Genomic DNA, 22,802 nt, shown 5'->3' with positions numbered 1-22,802 from the left:
TAGAACAACTTGGGAAACTTTCTTTCCTGGAAGCTTCTACCGTCTTTAAGGTTGTAAAGATACTAATAGAAAATAATGATGTAGGAAGAAGCTAAATTAATTGTTTCTTTAGAGGGGAAATGTCTTAAACTTGAATTCTCAATAGAATAGGCTTTAGAGAAGCGATAACTTGCTGGAAATATGTAGTCAGCTGAGTGTTAAGAAAACTAAGTTGGAAAATTGCTAAAGCATGAACTGGATTGTACCTCAGCTGGCTTCATACTAGAGGAAGGAAAAGTGACAGCTGTCACACTCACTATAGAAAAAGCTCTTAAAAGGATTCAAGAAGTTAAGAGGCCGGAAGGTACAAGTTCTTTACTGGACAAGTAGGGGCAAGGGGTTGCAGAAAAGTCTACTAATCGTAAATGGTTTTTTGTTGGTTGGGTGGGGTTTTTGTTGGTTTAAGGTTTATTTTTTTCTTGGTTTTTAGCAGACCTCTACACAGACAGGGGCTTTAACCTTCCAATAGCCATGGAAGTTGCCTTGACTGCTGCATCATTCCTGCATTAAGTAATGGACTGTAGCACACATCTAACAACATGAGACTCAGGGCAGCTGTTTCCTTGCACTGCAGTGCTTGAAATAATAAGGCTGGAGTGTCCTCCTTCATGTTACTACAGTGATATGGCTGTATGGTTTTTGAGGGGCTGAGGCCTGAAGGAAGATCATAATCCCAGTCATATTATTACAGAGTATCCACAGGTATGCATGATTCTTAATCATGTACCATACCTGTAAAAGTGATTGTACCCTTTCAGTTGCAAACTTCCATGATGGTCCAAATAATTGTCAGTCACACTGGTTACTGTAAGGATATGTGCAATGTGGGAGCATCTGTTTCATTAAGGTTATAGTCTTTTTTCAGTTTAAAGGGAGTAATAAGTAAAAGGGAAAACAATAGACAAAGACTGAATGAGATAAGTGATAACAGAGACAAAATGGAAGACCAAAACAGAGACAAAATGGAAGACCAAAACTCTTCAGTCACTAATTTACGGGATTTGGAGAGGGTCAGCCTGGACTTTTTAACTGATGAGAAGGAAGAAACAAGATAAGCATGAATGTTATGGATAGTTGAGGGGAGCCTGTGGTACTACGCAAAATTTATTAAGGAATATTTAGGGGAATAGTCAAAAGATGTGGAGCAATTGGAGACTGGGAAGGAGCAAGGAGGAGACCAGAGAAGAGGATGGCTTAAAAGGGGCTGGTTGCATGTAAGTTGCTACCAGTCAGTACACATGTCTGACAGCCATGTGCCTAATCACTGCAGGTGCTGTTAAATCCTTTCTTGACTATTGTTCTGTGATATTTCACACTCTACTGCATCTGTGAGTGCTGCAAAGTCTAGGTGCCAGCAACTGGAGAGACTAGAGTGAGAGATTTAGGTGCCAGCAACATGGTCAGACCCCAAATAGTAGTGGTCCACATGTCTGTGGTGTCAACAACTGAGCATCTGGGTGTCAGTGGATGGAGGGACCGTGGGTCGTAGGGCCCATGTGTTTGAGGTGCCAGCAACCGAAGGGACCAGTATGTTTTCCTCTGTGTGTATATGTGTAATTCACTAGCAAACTTCAAGCTGGACTAGCTGGCAAATCGGAGGAAAACGTCTCTCTGGGAAGACCTGAAGTCTGAGCCAGAAGTGCATAAGGGAGTCTGGGGTCTGGGCTTGGATATATGGCAAGCTGAGAGCCCGTGCTGGTGAATGAAGGAGCTGCAAGTGTGGAAGCTGTTCGTGACACAAGTGTACAAATGCATGAATCTTCTAGTGAAGGTCAAGCTGGACTAACTGGCAAACAGGAGTAAACCCGTATACCAGGTAAGAGACCTCCAGATCCAGGCAGGTATATCAGACAGGCAGAGGGCCTACTGCTTATATCTGAGAGATCTGCGACTGCTGGTGTGCTTGTAAATCTAGAGCGAGGCATGTGCTTTCAATAGTGAACTTAAGTGCTGATCATCTGGAGAGGAGGAATGGGATTATGACTCTGTGTACCTATGTTCTATGTAGTTCTCATAGTCTTATATGGGGGTGTTGTTAAAGGCAGTACCCTGCCTGTGGCAGCTTGTGTAGCTGGTCGTCCTAGTGTCCTTGGTGTGTGTGTCTTTGTGTATGTATGTATTTGTGTGCATCCCTGGGATGTGCACTCAACTTGCTTCTAGTTGAACCTGGAAACAGGAAAGCAATAGTTGTCTTCATCAGCCTGGAATGGAGAGCCCTCAGAGGGTCTCAGGGTGCACTGGACTGGGCTCCAGCAGTTGGAAAGGAGGAGTCCCCGGATCTCAGAGTCTGCTGGAAGTGGTAGCCTTTGTAACATCCTGTAACAGCTTTTGTCCCCCAGCCCCTCTTGACTTTGTTAGGATTCCAGGATGCACAGCCCCTGCTACAAATCACTGGTGCAGTCTCATTTCTTCCAGGGACCGCAGGCTCTTACCTAGGCACCAAGTCTTTTACACAGTTGTAATTACGTGCACAGTAGATAGCAAGTCTGACATCACAGAGATGGCCAGCTAGCATACAGTGGAACCTAAACAATTAGAAATCTGAATTGGAAGATTCTTTTACATAATTAGTACCTTTTATTAATGTCGTATATTGTATATGTTGTTGGCTAACATCTTCGATTATGTAGCTCTAGTAAGCTTTCTGATTGGTTCCTTTATTCATAAGCATATATGCATGCTCCAGTCATTGTTAGCACCACAGGCTGTTTAGACAAAGCGTCTTTCAAGGATGAATATTTTGAATTCATTATTCAAATATTTTCTAGTCTGACAATCCACCTTTTTACCATATTACAGGTAATTTTTTTACAGGTAATATTTACAGTAATACAGGAGGGCTACTGGAGTCGTTGCTGGAGATTGTGAACAGTCTTGCTTATTACTCTAGCTGGCAGCTCCTTATCAGTTATGCTTTCAAAGCCATTGTTACTTTAGCCACAGAGCTAATAATAATAATAATGAGAAAGTTTTTTGCTGTTTTTGCTTTCATAGCATTGCTCTGGCCTACAATGACTGATGCATAAGAGTTTTTGTTCAGTAGATTTTTGTTACTCTGGTGCAGGTTTTGTATCTTATGTCTGAAGCAGAAGATGATAAGACTTTCTATGGTTGTCTAGTTTTTGTAGGAGTTCTCATACAGGCCTTTTTCCTTATCACAGAATACTCCAACATAAGGAAGAGCAGTATTAACCGACTTCAACCAGCTTCATAGAATCATTTAGGTTGGAAAAGACCCTTAAGATCATCGAGTCCAACTGTGAACTTAACACTGCCAAGTCCACCACTAAACCATGTCCTTGAGCACCACATCTGCACCTGGGCAGGTGTAGATCATATCAACCGCCTCTCTGGGCAGCCTGTTCCAATGCTTGACAACCCTGACAGTGAAAAAATTTTTCCTAATAACCAATCTAAACCTGCCCTGGCGCAACTTGAGGCCATTTCCTCTCATCCTATCGCTTGTTACTTGGGAGAAGAGACTGACATCCACCTCACTACAACCTCCTTTTCAGGCACTTGTAGAGAGCGATATGGTCTCCCCTGAACCTCCTTCTCTCCAGGCTAAACAACCCCAGTTCTCTCAGCTGCTCTTCATAAGGCCTGTGCTCCAGACCTTTCACTGGCTTAGTTGCTCTTCTTTGGACATGCTCAATGTCTTTCTTGTACTTAGGGGCCCAAAACTGAACGCAGTATTTGAGGTGCAGCCTCACCAGTGCTGAGCACAAAGGGACGATCACTTGCCTACTCCTGCTGGCCACACAATTTCTGATACCAGCCAGGATGTGGGCCACCGTAACTCTCCGTTCCAGTGGCCACCTGGGCACACTGCTGGCTCATGTTCAGCCGGCTGTTGACCAGCACCCCCAGGTCCTTTTCTGCTGGGCAGCTTTCCAGCCACTCTACCCCAAGCCTGTAGCGTTGCTTGGCATTGTTGTGACCCAAGTGCAGGACCCAGCATTTAGCCTTGTGTTGTCTTCATCCTACAGCACCGAGTAATCTTTCTTACAATGAAAAGCTTAAATCACCAAGCATTTCTGAGAAATGAGACCTCTCTGCAATCTCAGTATTCTGTTGTGAGCTGATGTATGAGCTGGAAAGATAATTTTGAAGTGCTGGGATCAGCTGATGTTGCTGACATACGCTGAAATACCACGCACAGAAGGGGAGTTTACTCAGGCATGATGTTTTCTCCTCAATGTATCACATTTGTGCATTTCAAAAGATGGTTAGAAAAGATCCAGGTGATCTGGGCCAGGTCATAATTTGCGAAGATAGTGGTATTTAGTCGATTCCTGCTTTGGTTTAAGGTGCTTTTGTATTGAAAACATCACATTTCTCAACATATTTTTGTTCTTGATTTCAGTCTTACTAGGAACAAGTGGTTCTCTGTCTTACAAGATCACAGAGCAGGGAAGTCTTTCATGTTGCAAGCTCTACACAAAGAAAGAATTGTAGTTTCCCCCCAGCATATTTAAGAATAAAATAACATCATAGTAGTGTTAAACTGATCTGCTTTGGTAAAGTTCAGTTGATAACTTCAATCTAGGCAGTAGTTTTGTCCTTGGTTTGATAGCTACTCGTTAATATTGTGTGATAGAGAGATGTGGAGAAAGTCAAAGATGACAGATTGGAATAAGGAGAGGATTAAAAAAAAAAGAAGCTATGAAAAGCTTCTTGTAAGCTGTAGTCTTATAGGTAGTGACCAAGTGAATGAATTGTCAGTGGTACTTGAAACTGGATACTACCGTACATAGTGGTGGAATATTTAAGCAATAGATTATGGATCTTGAACTAGAAAATTTAATATGGTACACTGTTTCTCTAGTAAGCCAGGTTATATACACCTTTGTTAAGTGGAAAGCTCTGGAAGGCATTACTAATAAATGGCATTGTGTTTCAGAATATGAATAGATCACTCTTAAGTCCTGCAATTCTCTTAAACAGTAACTGTCTTTATTCATATTCATGTCTGAACAAAGTTAAAATTATTTACTTTCTACTGATCCCTAGAATTCCATGTGTGTTTATGGCAAGTAGTGCAGTGTAAAACCAAATAAGCAGAACACTGCACCACAGGATATAGTTAACTTCTTTTTCCTAAAGTTATAAATACTGCAGGCAGCATATTGGATTTTAGTTTATCAGTAACACTTCCTTTAAAACAACTAGATTGGTTCTTACAGAGTTAATGAAAAGATGTTTATTAGAATAGGAAACTGTTTCCCTGTAATTGTTTCTTGTTTTCTTAGCCTCCTCCAGGAAATGTGAAAATGCCTAATGTACCCAGTACACAGCCAGCAATAATGAAACCAACGGAAGAACCACCTGCTTACACACAAATTGCAAAGGTTTGTCAGTAACTTTCAGGCACTAGGTTCCTTTTAGTTATATTACTTAAATACACTTCTGGAATAATGTCTCTTATAAGCATTGCTTTCCTAATGATTTATGAAAATTAATACTGCCTGTAAGTAATCAGTTAATGCATGAATTTGTGCAATATTACGTCAGTCTTCATAACTGGAGGTGCTTAATTGTAGAAAACAGACTTAGAATATTTATTTTGTGTTCATATTTTTTATCAATATCTAACAATGCTTGTTTTGTTCAGGAGCATGCCTTGGCCCAGGCAGAACTGCTGAAGCGTCAAGAAGAACTGGAAAGAAAAGCAGCTGAACTAGATCGCAGAGAAAGGGAAATGCAGAGTCTCAATCAGCAGGGGGGTATGCATGAAAAGAATACTTTAAATTTCAGAAATTTCACTTTTTCTTAGAGACTGTTTTAGTTTTACAGTGACTTTGTGAAACAGATCAAAGAGCGGGTTTATAATCTCTTCCGGAAAAGAAAGTTTATCTCCCTTGAGACAGTGCGTAGAGTGAATAAAAACGGGACTGTCCTGTGCAGATTTTCACTGTAAAAATTTTAAATGTGGCCTCTCTTACATGCTACTCTCTGCTATCAGCTGTTTTTATGCTAGGTTAGTATCTAAGTAATACTACTGAATACAAATAGAGCATTTTGAGAAGAAGTAAAAGTAACTTCATAAGTAACATCTCTTTGATTTCTCTTCTGTCAGTATTTATAGCAGTAGGAAAACATTCCTGTTTGGAAACATTTTCTTCTGCTATGTTACAGACATAATATTCTGTGCAAATAGCAGAAAGATCTATTATTAATCTTTTATTAATTTTTCATAGGACACTTTGGAACCCATAGTTAAAATTAGTACCTCATTTTGCCACAAACTGTAAGTGTGCTGTGCAAAACCATCGGGTTTTGTATGGCAGTTTCACCAATGAGAAGATTTACATCCTCTTAACTGAAGATACTTCGCTAGAAGTCGATCTATGGGAATATTCCTTTTCAAAAGGAACAGCTTCAGACTGAAGTTAGAGGAAAAAAACCAACACAGAACACTGTGTGCAAGGCTGTCTTTGTGTGGTCTTTTCACTTGTGTCTAGAATTCTGTTTTATTTCCACATGTGCTGTTTTTTTTTTTTTTAATATACAGTGGTACAATTCCGGATTGCGTAATTGCTTAGTAATTCAAATTCTCAGGGAATTTTATAGAATAGAATAGAATATTTCAGTTGGAAGGGACCTACAGTGATCATCTAGGCCAGCTGCCTGATCAGTTCAGGGCTGATGAGAAGTTGAAGCCTATTATTAAGTTCATGGTCCAAATGCCTCTTAAACGCTGACAGGCCTGGGGCATTGAAGCCCCTTCCAGTATTTGACCACCTTCTCGGTAAAGAAATGCTTCCTGATGTCTGGTCTAAACTTCGCTGGTGCAGCTTTGAACCATTTCCACACATCCTATCACTGGATACCTGGGAGAAGAGCTCAGCACCTCCGTCTCCACTTCACCTGCTCAGGAAGCAGTACAGAGCAGTCATAGGACAGTCATTTGCTAGGAGCTGGGAATGGGGAATTGCTATTCTTCTTCTAAGGAAAAGAATCACAGTGATAGTGTCCCTTCATTAAACCATTTTTATTTTCTCCATATTCGTTCTTTTTAATCTCTTTATTAAATCTCTGTACCTCTTCTCCCAGATAATTATTTTTTTGGTTGTTTTTCATTTCCTTCTTCATGTATTGCCCTTCATCTAATTTCACTAACTTAGGTTGATGGTCTGGATTGATTACTTTTCTCTTCCAGGCTTTAGGGACAGTTTTGTTCATCTGTATCTTAGGGAATGTAACTCTGATACCCCACATGTGTTTCAGAGTATTTCTAAAATGGGTATTTGTTATTAGGTTGCGGTTGTTCACGTCGAAGTGCTTGAAGTATCTATGAAGAATCTAAAGGATTCTTTAGGAAGGCTGAACAGAGAAGAGAGAGCTCTTAAAGCTTTAAAGAAGATACTAATTTTTTACCAAATGACTGTGTAAAAGATGCTGCAAATCAGGAATTGTATATTGTGACTGAGGAGAAAAATATTCTTTTCCTTTTGATTTTTTTTTTTTCTGTTGTGCACTCATTTGAACTCCTTTGGAAACACTGTAGACTTGTCTTGATTGGAGGACGGGGTCTTTTTTTGCAATGCTCTAGCTATTTGCATTCAATGTAAGATGCTGGCTGCACTCTAGGGCACTGTAGTCATATGCAATTGACTACAGTGCGAAGATCTTCAAGCTGGTAGGTCAGCTCAGCTTGATGTCTTTCGTCTTTCTCTGCTCAGGTCCTGTGCAGCGTTGCATTTGAGCTAATTAAAGTGTGCTGCTTTCTATTTCAGCTAGTGCATTTGGGCATGCCTGAAAATCCCTCTTTGTGCTTGCATGAAGCTAGTTTGGGGGAGTCTGCATTCATAGTGCAGGCATGCCATTGAAGTTATGTTAACAGGCCTTGAGGTGGTAACTTGTGTTGAATGAAGTACCTCTGAGCTAGCTCTTTGCTTATCAAGATACAATCTTGGAATATGAATATCGAAAGTGTATTTAGAAAAAGACCACTCAGATTTTCATCTCCAGCCATCTCACCAAACTGTTGAAACTTTTTGAAGTTTGAAGTTGAAACAACTGAAACAACTTCAGTCTTAGTTGAAAATTTTGAAACCTGTACCACAGCAGTGGGAAAGCACATGAAATACAATTTTAAATAACAACTTGAATTATCATAAGATACCTGAATTTTTCCATAAGTCTGTCTTGAAACTATCAGTCCTGAGAGAAATAACCATATACTGTGGAATGAAGATCTGAATTATTATCAGATACTTTTCACGTAGGAAATCCTGAAGTCATTTTAATATGGGTGGGAATATTACTTGATTATCTTCTGTATGTTCCCTCTGCCAGTCCCCTGCTCTGAAAGGCTTGGTAAAAATTTCAGAAAACTTAACAGATACTCAAGTGCTTTGGACCTGTTTGGATACAGCTTCATCTTGTCTGAGTCAGGAAACAAATGAAAAATAATGCAAGTATGTAAGCTTTGGAGGTTTTCTGTTCTCATCAGATGAACTTCTAGTAAAGGTATGGTTGAAGATAGAAATTGCAAGCAAAACCTTGTCAGAATTTCAAATAGAAGTGCCTTTAGGTTAGTCTCTAGTTCAGCTCCACTTCTGGAACATGGTGATTAATGTATCTCTTGCATCCAGAATTTGAAATGCTATGGTAAAGGTTTGTTGCAGTTATTATCTCAGTTGAATCTCTGAGTCCATGCTTAGTATGACTTGTGTTTGGCAGAATATATATTCTAGCCTGTGAGCAGATCTGCATACAGGAAATCCAGGTGTCTGATACTGTGTCCTTTGTGGTGTCCTCACTGTGTCACACAACTGTATCAAAATACAACAGTACTATAGGGCATCTTCTTGTAACAAAAAAGTAGTTTAGACCATTTCAATAGCTGCTTTTCTTGGGCTTTTAGGTAAAGCTTTGACTGTAAACTATATTGGGAACTAGCTCAAAGTGTTAAAGATAGCCTGGTGTTAAAAATATCAGGATTCTGAGAATGAAGAACGCTTTTCAGTCCCCAGTCTTTGTCTTCAACAAAGTACGTGAGTATGGTGGGATTTAGGGAAATGTGCATTTAAAAGTCAAGGAACTCTAAGAAATTGTTTTTCTGCCCATATGTGCTAGGTTTGTGAAGCATTCTCTTTTCTCATTACTTTATAGGAACTGTCAGATGCCTGCTAAGTCTTTCAGACAGATAAAATGTACTTTTCTTGATCTGTCTGTACTTCATTGTATTTTATTTCTGAAGTTTATTTTCAGTATGTGTGAGGATTGCTGATAAAACTCTTGGGTTTTGGTAGCCCAAGTTATCTATATGCTTGTGAAACTTACGCATAGAAAAATTTGAACAAGTCCAAATGCATATCTCTTTCTAGTATACAGAGATTAAAACTGTATTATAAAGCTCTTTTTTTTTTTTTTCTGTTTTGCAGGTAGAAAAAATAACTGGCCACCCCTTCCTGAGAATTTTCCAGTAGGTCCTTGTTTCTACCAGGACTTTTCTGTAGACATTCCTGTGGAATTCCAGAAGACAGTAAAGATTATGTACTATTTGTGGATGTGTAAGTATTTTTTTTTTTTAAAGAAAAAACAAAGTGCCTATTCAAACTTGATAATATATACCTGCTACTTTGGCTTTTGCAACATCTGTAATGAGAAATTGTTTTAAATCCAGAAGTCAACATGTTGAAGTGAAATCTTTTTGTTAGCTTCAATTTTAAATGTATTAATGATTTCATAGAAACTGCCACAGGAAAAAAAGGAGGAGGATTATCCTAAGGCAGTTTGGTTCTAGTATATTGCAGTTTTCTGGTTTAAGTATCTCTGTTGTTGTAAAATGACCATTTATTAACTTAGGAGTAATTTTACTGTTTTTAAAATCAGCTTATATATTAAGAAATATAATTCACAATCAGTGTTAATAGACTTGTGACTTTAAGAAGTAGAATATCCATTTGCTTTAATATACATAGTTTTATATAGTTTAATACAGTTTTTAGTCTATAGTGGAGACTTAGTATCATTTTAATCTATTTTAAAAATAGTGTAAAGTAAATGAGCTGAAGAATCAGTCCATGTTAAAACTATCCTTTGTACACCAAGAATACACCATTTTTGTGGGGTTAATTTTGCCCTCATTCAGGTGCTGTGCTTTGACTGGAGAAATGCTGGATGAATCAAATGTACAAATGCCACAACATTTGTTTCTTCTACCTTGTCCAGTGTGATGAGCACCTAATAATTACTCTAAGCCTGAGGAAATTCCAAAGATTTAGGTGCTTTGATACCTTTAATATATTTTTAGCATACTATGGGAATGTGAATTTCAGAACTTTTCTGTTTTCTTTCCAGGGCCTCAGATTTAGTTAGCAAATCTCTATAATTTTACCTGTTGATCTGGTAATCTTCTTACTGTGATTGAACCACGTAATTGAAACACATGAAATGAGCAGTCAGCATTGAATCAAGTGAATTCCACTGTTATCCACAGCTTTCTATATTCATTGCTGGGTCACTAATCTTCAAATAAGCAACTAAATCCACTGCAGAAATGTGTGACTGGTCACTCTCATAAATCTGACAGACATTTAAGATTTATATGAAATCTAAGATCAAGTACTCCAAAGCATTAGGATAGTTACTAATTCTGGCCATTTGCAGGACTGAGTTCTGAAAGTGCCATATGTTTCAAGCACAAGGTGAAGCTGGGCAGTGAGAATTGGAATATTAATACTGGTTTTCTTTTTCCGTCTTAATGGCAATAAGTAAAGGAAGCAGCAATGTTATAGTATTTCAAAATATACAGGAGTTGTGCCTTTATACTAACATGACAGATTTTCTTCTAGGTAGACTGAGGTTTTAACTGAGTCCTCTTGCTCTTTTTCTTCTTTAGCTCTAATACTCTCTGACTTAGGGATTACTCAGGAAGGAAGGAAAAGGGCATAATAAAGGAAAAGAAAGACAAAATCTATTTCAGGCTAAAAAAAAAAACCCCAAAACTGAGTACAGAACTCCGTGCCTTAGGGCTGGCTGTTGAATCAATTCTGGCAACTCTTCTTTCCCAGGATTGTATCTACATAGTTTGGCTCATTCTGCATTATAGTGGCTATGCTTTCTTCGTGGATGCACTTACTGCCATAGCAAACCAGCCTGCTCCTGCTTGCTGCTCTACCCTGCATCTTACTTCCTCTTCCAGAACTTCCTAGGGCTTGTAAGGCCTAGGGGTTCTATGAACATAATCACATTTGGATAAATCTAGTACTGCATGCTCAGCACTTTGTAAAGTAGGCTAGTCTTCCTCTTCCTTTTTAGCAGCCCTAGGAACAAATGTTTCTGTTTCAGTTTTCTGTGCGTTTTCCTGGTTAGTAGCAGTTCTTATATCCTAATCCTTGGTCTTCATGTATCTGAGGAAACTTTTGTACCTGTTTTAGATCTATATGCTGTTTACCTCATGAGAAAACAAGTCTATTTGTATCCCTGTTCCGTGAAGTCATCCATTTTTTTCTCTATTTGTATCAGAAGTCAGAATTTTCCAGTTCCTTGATGTGGTTTTATCTTTGCCCATATTTTTTGCTTTTTTTCCCTAGGGAGAGCCTTTTTTTTTTACTGACTGAGTGTTCCCATGTTTTTGTGAACTACAGCAATCAATTAGCAATGGCTTCTGTCAGCTGCCAGTGGAGCTTTTTTTTTTCTGTCTTTATTGCTGTTTTAGTGGCTTGCAGATAGAATGACAGTTTTCCTCACTCTTCAGCACTGAGCACTGCTTTTTAGATCTTCCTATGCTGTTACTAGTGAAGTGTCCCATGGCTTTTGACCCATATCTAACACCAACATTTTTTTGGCTCAAAAGACCGTGTTTTCCAGCTACTTTACCCACAGGCTGATAGCATGTACAAAATTAGTAGTACTGATTTTCAAATAATATTTCTTATTTGAAGTTACAAACCTAAAAGCTGCTTAATCTCATGGAAAGCTTTTGTGGCATTTGGGTTTGTTACTTTATATAGGTTGCGAATGTTTCCATTTTTTTTTGAACAAGACTTTTAAAGGTTTTCACAGACCAGTGACTTAAACTGTAGATTCTCATAGAAAAACAATACCTAAAGTGCCAACTTTTATGGTATTTTGTCTGTTCAGGAGAGTTTCATCTCATCCATCCTTCTGTCTGAGGATATGATCAATAGTACCTATATCAGTCTGTGTTAATGTTTGTTCTACCTGTTCCTGAGAACCTCCAAGGATGGACATGTCATAAACTCCCTCCAAGCCTGTTCTAGTGTGTTGCTGTCTTTTATCATTAGAATATGTTTCTGAGTATAGTCTAATTCTCCCTTCCTGTGTTTGATCTGTGTTCTGTCCACTGTTGTTTTGGAGAGCACATTTATTCCCATTAGTTACCTCCTTTTGGCTAAATCAGCGTAGTTCACTCAGCATTTTTTTGTAGGTTATGTTTTCTAGAGGTCTGGTTGTTTGGCTGCAGTCTTACAGATTCACTGCTTGGTCCACTCCATATTATTATGTTTTTTTTTTATTGTGTAGCATCAAGAATTTTACAATATGGACTCTGTCCTGTATGTTAGCTGAAGTCCTAATATATGTTGTGGAGAAAAAAACACCATCACATTTTTGATAGTATGTGCTTATGTGCTGATCTAAGCCTATTTTAGAATATATCTTTTCCTATGGAAAATAATTCTGTCATTTGTAAGGCGTGTTTGTACATATCTTACCTGTCCCCTCTCCAAAAAGAGCAGAACAGACAAGGAACAAAAGCCTTGTAGTTCACTACATTGGAAGCCACTCTGTGCTCCAAGGTTGCGTGTGATCAAACTTCACCAGCTTTGTCCTCGTCAGTTGCCTTGTGGCTTCAAAGCCTCCGTTTTGTAGGCGTCCCATTCCCCTTGAGGCAGTGCATTACAGGGTAACAGTCCAGCTGATTCCTGGGAAGAAGCGCATTCTTTTGTCATGTGTCCTAGCAAGGACTTTGGTTTTTTGAGAATATCATTAATAAAACATTACTGAAGTGAAACTTACTACAAAAATCTATTTTTATGTGGTCCCAAATGGGACCGCAAAATAATAATCTCAATAATGTAGATGCCAAATAGCATCGGTGCAACTTGTGGTCTTTATCTACAATTCACTTTGAAACATTAATGTATGATAAAGTGTAGTTAATTGAGACAGGGAATGTACATCTAAGTAGGGTTCTACTGTACAAGAAAATGTACACCAATAAAAATGAAGTTGAGTCTGAATATATATTAAGTAATTTCCCATTGTTCACTCTTATTCTGGCATGAATGCCCTTTGGTGTTTTGTTTTGTTTTGTTTTTTTTAAAACCTCAACTGCTTCCATGGCTAAACCAGAAGTATTTCGTAGATCACTTCACACTGAGTACTGTGAAGTTATTGTCTCATAGACATTCTGTGTTGCCAACTTCTGCCAAAGGCTTAGGTCATTTCAGCCCCCAGGTGGTCATTATCTTCTAATAACTTGTATCGTGGTTCAATTTGAAGAGGCAAGTAGGTGGAAGGTACTTAACACTGTTACACTGAACATAAAAACACCTGTCTGTTCATACAACAGCAAAGCTTATCTAGGTCATTTAGTGAAGGTGTTGGCTCAAAGAACAAATCCCTTTCTGCACCTTGCAGCAGGCAGAGAGAATGGTGAGGGGAGGGAAGGAAGAATTGTCAGTGAAGTCCCATGTCTTCATCCGTAGCTTGCTAATGCTTGGTTCTCACAGCTGAGATTCTCTGTGACAGTGGTGAAGTAGACCGCTATGTTGCTGGTTTTATTGTGCTAATAAGTATCAGTAGTGGGTATGATGTTTCAGCCCTCTTCTGCACTGATGGTATTCTTCTAAAACTTGTCTTGTTACCTTAATTGCAATTACAAAAAAGTAGTAATTTTGGAAAGTTCAAACTCCACCAGAATGTGGGTGTTTCTAGTAATCTAGGGGGTCTCCCTGATTTCCAGTATTGACTAGAAAAAGAACGAATACCCCTTAGTAAGTTTCTTATATTTATCAAAGGAAGGCAGGAATTTGGATTTATATCCTTTGTTGTGCTTTGAGGCATACACATGCAAATTCTGAAATTAATTGCTTGGCTGACCTCTTGTGACAGTGCTAAGATATGTAGATGCATGAAATGCTTTTTATTTAAAAGTACAAGGTTTTCTGTTTCTGATGACTTTTGGAGGAAAATACAATTTGTCTGAGGGAAATGTTTTGAGGTTCATCAGCCTTGCATGCAATGATGTGGGCATTTTGCTTCAAGATTTTTTTCCCACTGAGTTGATTTAGGACTTTTTAAGTACTAGTTAAGCGGGCAGCAGAGAGTTTGAGGAGTCTTTTTTTCCAGAATCTTTATGATCTTGCCAGTTCTTCTGTTAACCTTACCTTCCAGGAGAATGACTAAAATGTTTCTCTGAACTTAAATAAAAAAATCATTGCTGCAAGGAGCAGCTTATAAATATGCTACTTTATCCTGGTCCACAAGGACCGAAACTGTCCTCCGACATAGCAAAATCACTCCTGAATCACTGGTTATTGCTGAACAAAGACAGCAATTCATGCTGATCTTTTAAGTCTGGCAGAACTAACTACTGTGCCAGATAGCATGAAGGTAGTAGTTGTAATGTTTGTTAATACTTCTGTATCTTTTTCTGTTGTAAGAGCTAAATGTATTTGAAATAAATTGTGAAGTCATAGTGCCAATGCATTTTCTTTAGTGGAAATTCAGTAGTTAACCTGTAACAAGGTCTGTCAGTGAGAAAATGCTAGTATTGAGGTAAGAATGGAGCACCAAAAAGGCAGGTGTTTAAGACCAATGTTACAAGAAATATTTGAATATGCAATATGTATTAAAGCATCTAGAAGAGTTTTTTGCAGATCTTGTTTTACTAAGAAACATTTTTACTAACTGGTGGGGTTTTTTGCTTTATTACTTGGAAGACACAGAGCTTTTCATTGAAATATTTTTTTGGAAATTTTTATTTTCAAATTAGAATGTGTACAGTGCTAAATTTCTGATGCATTTTATATGATGTGTAAGCTTTCTCTCCAAAAAATGTTCAGTAGTCTGTTAAACATCTGTATCCAGTTGTTAACTGTAGAAAGAGTATCAATTGTTGCAGCTGTAGAAACCTCTTTTTTATCATTTTAAGTTTGAAAATGTTTTATTTTTTATGACAGGATTTTTTCTTTCACCATATACCTGATAGTACTTGAATTTTCATATTCAGTACTGTCCCTTGTGAATACAGGGTTTAACTTGAAAGTTAGAAAACTGTATAAAAATCAGCTTATTGCTGAGGGTATTGAGAGGGTATTGATTTATTGTCAGCATGGTGATGTTCTGTTTAAAAATACTCCGTTTGGGTGTTACTTTAACAGCTGTAATAATTTATTGTATAAACATAACTTAATTAAGACTATTTTGCTTTTGCTTCTACAGTCCATACAGTGACACTGTTTCTTAATATCTTTGGATGTTTGGCCTGGTTTTACGTTGATGCTACACGAGGGGTTGATTTTGGATTGAGTATTCTCTGGTTCTTGCTTTTTACCCCTTGTTCTTTTGTCTGCTGGTACAGACCACTTTATGGAGCTTTCAGGTAACAACTTCAGCTTGACTTAGGATGTTTAAAAACTTGTCAAAATGCATTAACATTCCAGAATTTGCTTGATTATCGTTATGATAATCCTTTAATACGCTTTCAGTAGAAACAAGTAGTATGCTTGCCATTAATTCAGTTGTATTTGAATCATAGATGGCAATAGTTAGCAATATCATGGAATATCCTTTAAAGTATTTATAGCTTCTGCCACTGACAAAAGACTTGTAGGAAGTTTTTAACCTTGTATAGGACTGGTAACAATTTTAAGGAAAATTCTCATTAAACCTCTATCCCTTCACACCAAGATTTGAGTACATTAATAGTTAAGAATGTCTTAAATTTTTGGCTTCCTGAATGAATTTCATAAAACTCTACACTTAAAAATCTTATACGGTTAAGTGACCTACAGTGTCTGTAACTGAAGTAGACTGAGATTCTTAAGAATGAGTAGAGCAGGTATATGGTAATCAAACTCTAGTATTTTTCCTAGCTTTTAGCAATCTTTGCAGACTTCACAAGTGTGGTAGCTTTGTGTTTAAGAATAGGATGGTTGTTTTGCATGCAAAATTGAACTTTTTCGTGAACATCAGCATGTAGAGATTCTAAATCCTGTACTCTTACAGTATTTCTTGGGAATTTTTTTTTTATATTGAAATGATTCAAGATATTCTTAGTTAAAATGCAGTAATTCAGAAATTGCAGTTAAGCTTAACCTGTAGAGTAAAGGAGATACTTATTTTTGCTAACCAAGGAAGTATTGCTGTACCCACATATCTTTGAGCACTCATACATCTCTAGTAAATCCATAGCTTTTTTTAATGAATATTGATTGTTTGGAAGAGGAAAATTGCTACTTGCATATTCAACTTTTGGTCAGTTGCTCATCTGAAAATGAAATAGTTACTGAACTGAACTGGTTGAATAAACAGAAGTGAACAAACTCCCTTCTGCAGGAAGAACTTAGTAACAGCAAAATCTGTTTCTATGACTTAACTAAGCGATTTCTACTTTCTTTAGAACTCTGTTAGCAAGCATATCATATGATCATTAGTTTTGATAGTAATAAGTTGAGGTCTTTGAGGTTTTGCCTGTACCTTTATATTTGGTTTTTTGGTTTGTTTTTTTACTTTCAGCCTTTGTCAGGCTGGCATTTTAGTAATTTAAACAGCAAACCTGTTTTGTATATTTTGCTTTTAAGCAACACCTGATTCAGTATTCTTGACTGCCCTATGTTTCAGTAATTCCATATTAGATTTTATTTCCTTTTACAAGTAAAGTATTTTCTTCCCATCCTGCCAGCACTGTGAACTTCAGTCTGAAAGTGGAACAGAATTCTGTTCTCCATGCATTGAAGCAAAACTTCTCTGTTTAGTCTAAGAGGCCCTGCTGTGTGCTGAACAGACACAAAAGAATAGTATCTTGCTGCTATTCTCACCTCTGTTAGAGGTGCAAGTGGCAAGAATACAATATTAAAGAAGAGGGAGCAGCTCCTCTAAAATAAATACTCTACAAAACCACAGAATTACTGATACTTCAAGTCATTGTCAATAAATGGAAGCACTTTTCCTCTAGTTAATAGAGAAAAAAAATTTAGATTGGTACTACAGTATTTGCAAATAGTCATTAATTTCCTGGCTGCTTTAATCTTTTTTCCCTCCTCTTTCAGGAGTGACAGTTCATTCAGGTTCTTTGTGTTCTTCTTTGTATATATCTGTCAGTTTGCTATACATGTGCTTCAGGCTGCAGGATTTCAAAGATGGGGAAACTGGTGAGTATTTTTTTTGCTGTAGCGTTGTACTGTCTGTAAGACAAACACTCATACTTGATATAGCAACTGCAATACAGTCTGTGTATGTTTTTAAAAAATCTTGTGTTCACTGGAATTGTTATGTTTAGCACTCAAAAAAAAAGGATTTTTGGAGTGCTCTTAACTAGGACAAGTGGGTGAAATGTATCACAAGAGTGTGAGGTAATTCTGTTATTAGGCTGGTCAAAATTTTATTCTTCAGTGTGTAAACCACTTTGAACTACTCTTTTATACGTTACCTCCTCTGTTTTGGTGGTGTGTGGAGATGTAACTTGCTCTATGTTTAAGACAAAGACATAAGCAAAATTTAGAGAAAATGAAAATACTTTAGACTGTAACAGTATACTGTTTGCATATTATTTTGTATCATTAGTATTTCTGATTATATTAATGTACTTACTACTTACTAAGGAAATTTATGGCTAAAATTTGAAGAATGAGTCAACAATGTATTCAGGTGAATATAGTGGTATATCTTTGATATTATTTGAAAAGCTCATTTGTCCGAGTCATCTCCTTATTCTGTAATAGTTAATTTTTCTTTTTGATGTTTGTAAGTACAGTAAGCTTTTACATGAAGCTTTTATGTATATTATCTTTTATTTGAGTGTTTGGGGTCTAATACTCAGATTTTACATGAAAAAGCTGTTGGGAATCAGTCACCATTCTTGGAAAAGAAACCAACAAACTTGAATTTCCTAAAAGCATGGTTGTAGTAGCCAGCTGGTATTATAGAGAGCTATGACTGGCAGTACTGTAGCTGGGTAATGACAGTTCTCTTTTTCAGTGCTTTTTGCCGCTAACCTCCAAACATACGTAAGGCAGACAAAACAGCATTGCTTTAGAACTGTTGTGTAAGGAAAGATCATATTTTATAATTTTTGCTCTCAAATCTGCTATTTTGCTTTCTCATAGATACTTTTTTATTTTGTTAATGTCAATCAATGTATTTTAGAGGGTCAACTTTCCAAGTATGTGGATTGTGCTTTTAAGGATACTTGGGGAAGGGGTATGAAGAGTAGCCAGATCATCATAAAATGCTAATTACAGTTTCAATTTTGGAGTTCTGAGAGTCCAGTTGGACATAGGGGATATCAAAGCAATTTGAAATGGGTAGAGGAAAGTTTTAAAGTTGTTTGGATTTACAGAAACTTTTTGCTTTTTTTTCTGTGGAAGAATCTGTTCTGTCTTGATGTTTTATTTTTTTTATGGCAGCCTGCTTTTTGTGGTTTCAAGTTTGATATTGTATTTTTCTGTTGGTGTTTCAATTTTGAAGAAAAGGTAAATATTTGAAGTAGATACTGACATAGCAATCTTTTCTATTAGTTAATCTGATGCTTCAAGAAATGATTATATTAACCTCAATTGAGAAAGCATCACTGTGTGGATACAATTAAATGAGTCTTCTCACATAGAAGCTGTGTGTGTGGCATGTTTTTGTTTTATATTTGAAGAAGCTAGAAGCTATCTTTTTAGGGACATTTTCTCTACCATGAAATCATGTAGTCTTAAATCAGTCTGAAAATGACAGTATGACAGAAAAACCCCAGAAAGTTGATGAGCAACTCTCTAATTTCTTCACAATTCTGCTCAAGGATAATAATAATCTTTACTACATCTTTTTGTATAGTTTCACTGCATGCATTGGGAAAAATGGAAACTAAGTTCTAAAAGCTTATTATAGAACCCAAATGTGCTTATGCAAAATTCCCATGACTTTTTCTCCAAAAATACTAGAAGTTGATCAGAACCAGGAGGTTATAAAGCTTCCCATGATGTGGATACCTGTGGTTGAATGGTTCATGTGCTGTGCTAGTGAAGTTTGTCCTGTCTTTTTCCTTCAGTGGGTGGATTTCATCTCTTACTGGTCTTAATAAGAGTATTCCTGTTGGCATTATGATGATCATCATAGCTGCACTTTTCACAGCATCTGCTGTTATCTCATTAGTTATGTTTAAAAAGGTAAGTCACATATTATTTTCCTCTTCTATTTCCTATGTTTGATCTGGATTTTGCCTTCCTGCTTGAGAGAGGTACACTCTTTTTTCACTGCTTTTCCACCTCCCTAGGTGCATGGTCTCTACCGCACAACTGGTGCTAGTTTTGAGAAAGCGCAGCAGGAGTTTGCAACAGGAGTGATGTCCAACAAAACCGTACAAACTGCTGCAGCCAGCGCCGCATCAACAGCAGCAACCAGCGCAGCTCAAAATGCGTTCAAGGGTAACCGAATGTAGAGAAACATTAAAAAGTCATCACAGTTCTCTTCGATTGTACTTTACTTTCCAGTCACTTATTCTATTCCCTAAAAGCCTAGATCAAAATTCACACAGCATGTTTGTCTCTTCTGCAGCTGTGCATGGGTAAAATGGGAAACGTTTGGTTTATTTTATTATAAATTTATTTATTTTAAAAAGATAACCATTCTTTGCCTTTCTTTAAGATGTTGCATTCTAGAATATAAAGCCTTCCATATTTCATGGAGGATAAATAATTTCAACAATTGGCCTGAGAATGAATTGTGGTATATAGTGATCAAATCAATGCATTAAGAATTTGGAAGGTTTTTTAGCAGTTCACTCTGGTAATTTTTTTTTTTTTAACTTCAGGAAAGCACTTTGGATCAATTAGGTTTCTTCATAAAAACTGTTTTCCCTATTTCTACTATAAGAAGTGGGGTAGACTGAGAGATGTAGAAAAGTTAGGTTTGGCTACTGCTTTTGCAATTTCAGCAGCTGCTGGAGGACAAATACAAGTAGGGTAGTAGTATAAATTCTTTTCTTGGGGTTTTTTTAGGATAAGTCTTTTGATATAAACCTGTAAGTTTGCATGAATACTGTTGAGTTATCTGATCTTGTTTAAATAGTGCTTTGGTCCAGAATTTACCTGCGCCACTTTATAATTATAGCGTTTGTTTGTATCTATTTTCATGGAGTATTCTCTACCTGTGAGAAATGACTATGGTGCATAAACATTCTCTGTAATAGAATGTGTAATGCAGTGTACAGTTTAAGGAAGTTAACTGATGGCTTCAATCACAAAGCTAAATGATTATATATTTGCTATTTTTAATTTCAGTATTCATGTCTTGGGGTAATAATTTTGCTGGAAAAGAAACCAATATTGACTTTTAGAACACTAGTTTCTTGCCCCCCCTTCCCTCTTCTACGTGCAGTGGTATTTTTGTTGTATTTGGGATTTTTTTGGATTTTTTTTTTTTAAGTGTAGATTTGTGTTTAGTGGTACTAAATCTCTAGCCTAGTCAGTCACTCTGTTTACTGCTTGTCCAAAAACCTAAATATACAGTATTTAATTTTTCTAACAGGTATATTGTCTAAACCCAAGCTTTTTAAGCAATGGCATTTAGCAGATACTTGAATTCATTTTAACGTTAACTCAGCCATCTCTGTGATGTGATTTAAGTTGGGGGAAAAAAGCTTCTAAACTATTGAGTGGGAAAAGTTAACAAAGATAAAAAAAACCCTTTTTTAAAAAAAGTTTAACAAAGTTAAATTTAAACTCATTGAACTGGAGGCCTAAGAGGTTAAATTGGTGCTGTGGAACTGAACAATCTGTAATGGTACATACCATCATCATATTCTAGCATATAATCAGGTCTTAGCATAACATCACGTTTCTCTCCTTTGAAGACTATTTGTATTCTTGGATTGCCTCATAAGTTTTATGCACAATACGTGGGCTAGTTTTTCAAACCCTGTTTTAGAAAATGAAAACAGGAAGGACCACATCCCACAACCTGTGTAAGTATACACCGTGGCTGAAATGAATTCAGCTCTTAAGGTGAATCACCTTTAGTAAAACAGCATAAAATTCTTGAGGCCCCTCCATGAATGTGGACCGACCTTCATAGATTCTTTTTCACTACACTGTTTTCATAATTACAGAAGAGCATTACAAAAAATAAAACCGCTAGCTTAATCCCTGGATCAGTATTGTACTGTTAGCGTGAAGTCCCTATTAGTCTCCTTTCTGTTACTATTTCTTTAAATCCAACTTGAATTTGGATAAATGTCATTTCACCTATGCTGAAGTTCTTATTAATGAATATACTTGCTTCTAAATGTTCTCTGCATCATGAAGTTAAAAGCAATTTAAATATTCTGTGTAATAGGGGCTCTAAAATTTCATACTAGTGGACATGCTAGCATTGAACTTGAATTTGCGTGGAATGATATTAAAAGCTTTCCAGATAAAAGCCACCATTTTCTACAGAGATCAGGCATCATCCTTCCACAACAGCTGTATATCAAGATTGTTCTTTTCATAATCTTTTAAACTTGAGGGTTGTATCTAGGAACTCTACTATGTATTACTTCTAAACCTAAATTTAAGCAATTCTCTTGATACCTCTTGGATAGGAATCCCAGGGACATCATCCTTGCAATTTAACTTAAGTTGAAGATTTCATAATAAGATACATTACTAGACTATATTACGGAAAAAACCCATTAGGAATAAAACCTGAATTTGGCAGGGAAATTTTTTTTCCCAAATGTTTAAAGGCTCTGTGAGAAAACCTATTTAATGTTCCGTGTATAGGAGTGTTGATTTGTATTGTCATGGGTTGAATGTACAGATTTGAACTTCCTAAGTGAAATTCAGGGTTCAGTTACGCATGAATTGTTTAAACCAGAAATCTCTGACACTTTGCACCCCAAAAGGGAGGGAGAAGTTTGAGTTTAGCTTTGACAACAGAAGGCTGATACTTGTTAAAATATTTTGTACCTAAAGAAAACTAGATTTTACAGTCTCTTATTAATTAATCGGAGTATGGCGCCCACTTCAGTTGTCATTTTATAGTATTGTGGCAAATCGAATACAAAGTATGAAGTTTAAACACTGGAATGTCAGTAGTCATTGATCTGTAATTTAGGAGTTGGTTTTATTTATCTGAGGGATGTTTGTATATTTTGTAAATTACTAACAATGCTCTGCCATCCTGGTGAATGTCATGGTTCTGTACAAATGCACTTCTGTCCCTCTGTTGCATGTCTGAGTAGTTCAGAAGTTTTGTATATTTATTGTATTAACACAGTGTCATAGAATAAAAAAAAAAGACTTTTTTCCTGGGTGTTTGCTCTGTATAGTTTTGACCAATATAGGGATTTTTCTTCTAATGGTCAGGATAATGTGCAGGGCAGATGATCTATGTAAAAGTCTCACTTGGTTTTTATAATTCTGTATATAAATGCTGTAATTCTGCTGAAATGGGGAAACAAAATGTTCACTATCAAAATAATACATTGGGATATTGAGAATTAGTCCACTCAACTGTTACAAAGAAAATTCTTGAACACTTGCAGCCCACTTTCTTGTGCTGTAAACTCATGAGGGTTAAAATCTAAACATGTT

General features: G+C 36.9%; 1 protein-coding gene across 2 annotated transcripts in view; it reads left to right on the top strand.

The window, feature by feature from the left end:
- SCAMP1 (secretory carrier membrane protein 1) overlaps nucleotides 1–22,552 on the top strand; it is a 44,972-nt gene extending 22,420 nt beyond the window's left edge. For both annotated transcript variants that reach the window (XM_075726267.1, XM_075726266.1), the window contains 7 exons: nucleotides 5,292–5,390; nucleotides 5,654–5,765; nucleotides 9,432–9,560; nucleotides 15,463–15,622; nucleotides 17,292–17,393; nucleotides 19,277–19,394; nucleotides 19,502–22,552. In XM_075726267.1, coding sequence (XP_075582382.1) covers nucleotides 5,292–5,390; nucleotides 5,654–5,765; nucleotides 9,432–9,560; nucleotides 15,463–15,622; nucleotides 17,292–17,393; nucleotides 19,277–19,394; nucleotides 19,502–19,666 — 885 coding nt within the window. In that variant the 3' untranslated portion in view covers nucleotides 19,667–22,552. The remainder of the gene's footprint in view (nucleotides 1–5,291; nucleotides 5,391–5,653; nucleotides 5,766–9,431; nucleotides 9,561–15,462; nucleotides 15,623–17,291; nucleotides 17,394–19,276; nucleotides 19,395–19,501) is intronic.
- The last annotated feature ends 250 nt before the right edge of the window (nucleotides 22,553–22,802 follow it).

This window comes from Pelecanus crispus, chromosome Z, assembly GCF_030463565.1.
Source record: "Pelecanus crispus isolate bPelCri1 chromosome Z, bPelCri1.pri, whole genome shotgun sequence".
NCBI lineage: Eukaryota > Metazoa > Chordata > Aves > Pelecaniformes > Pelecanidae > Pelecanus > Pelecanus crispus.
This window is presented reverse-complemented; position numbering and strand designations above follow the sequence as displayed.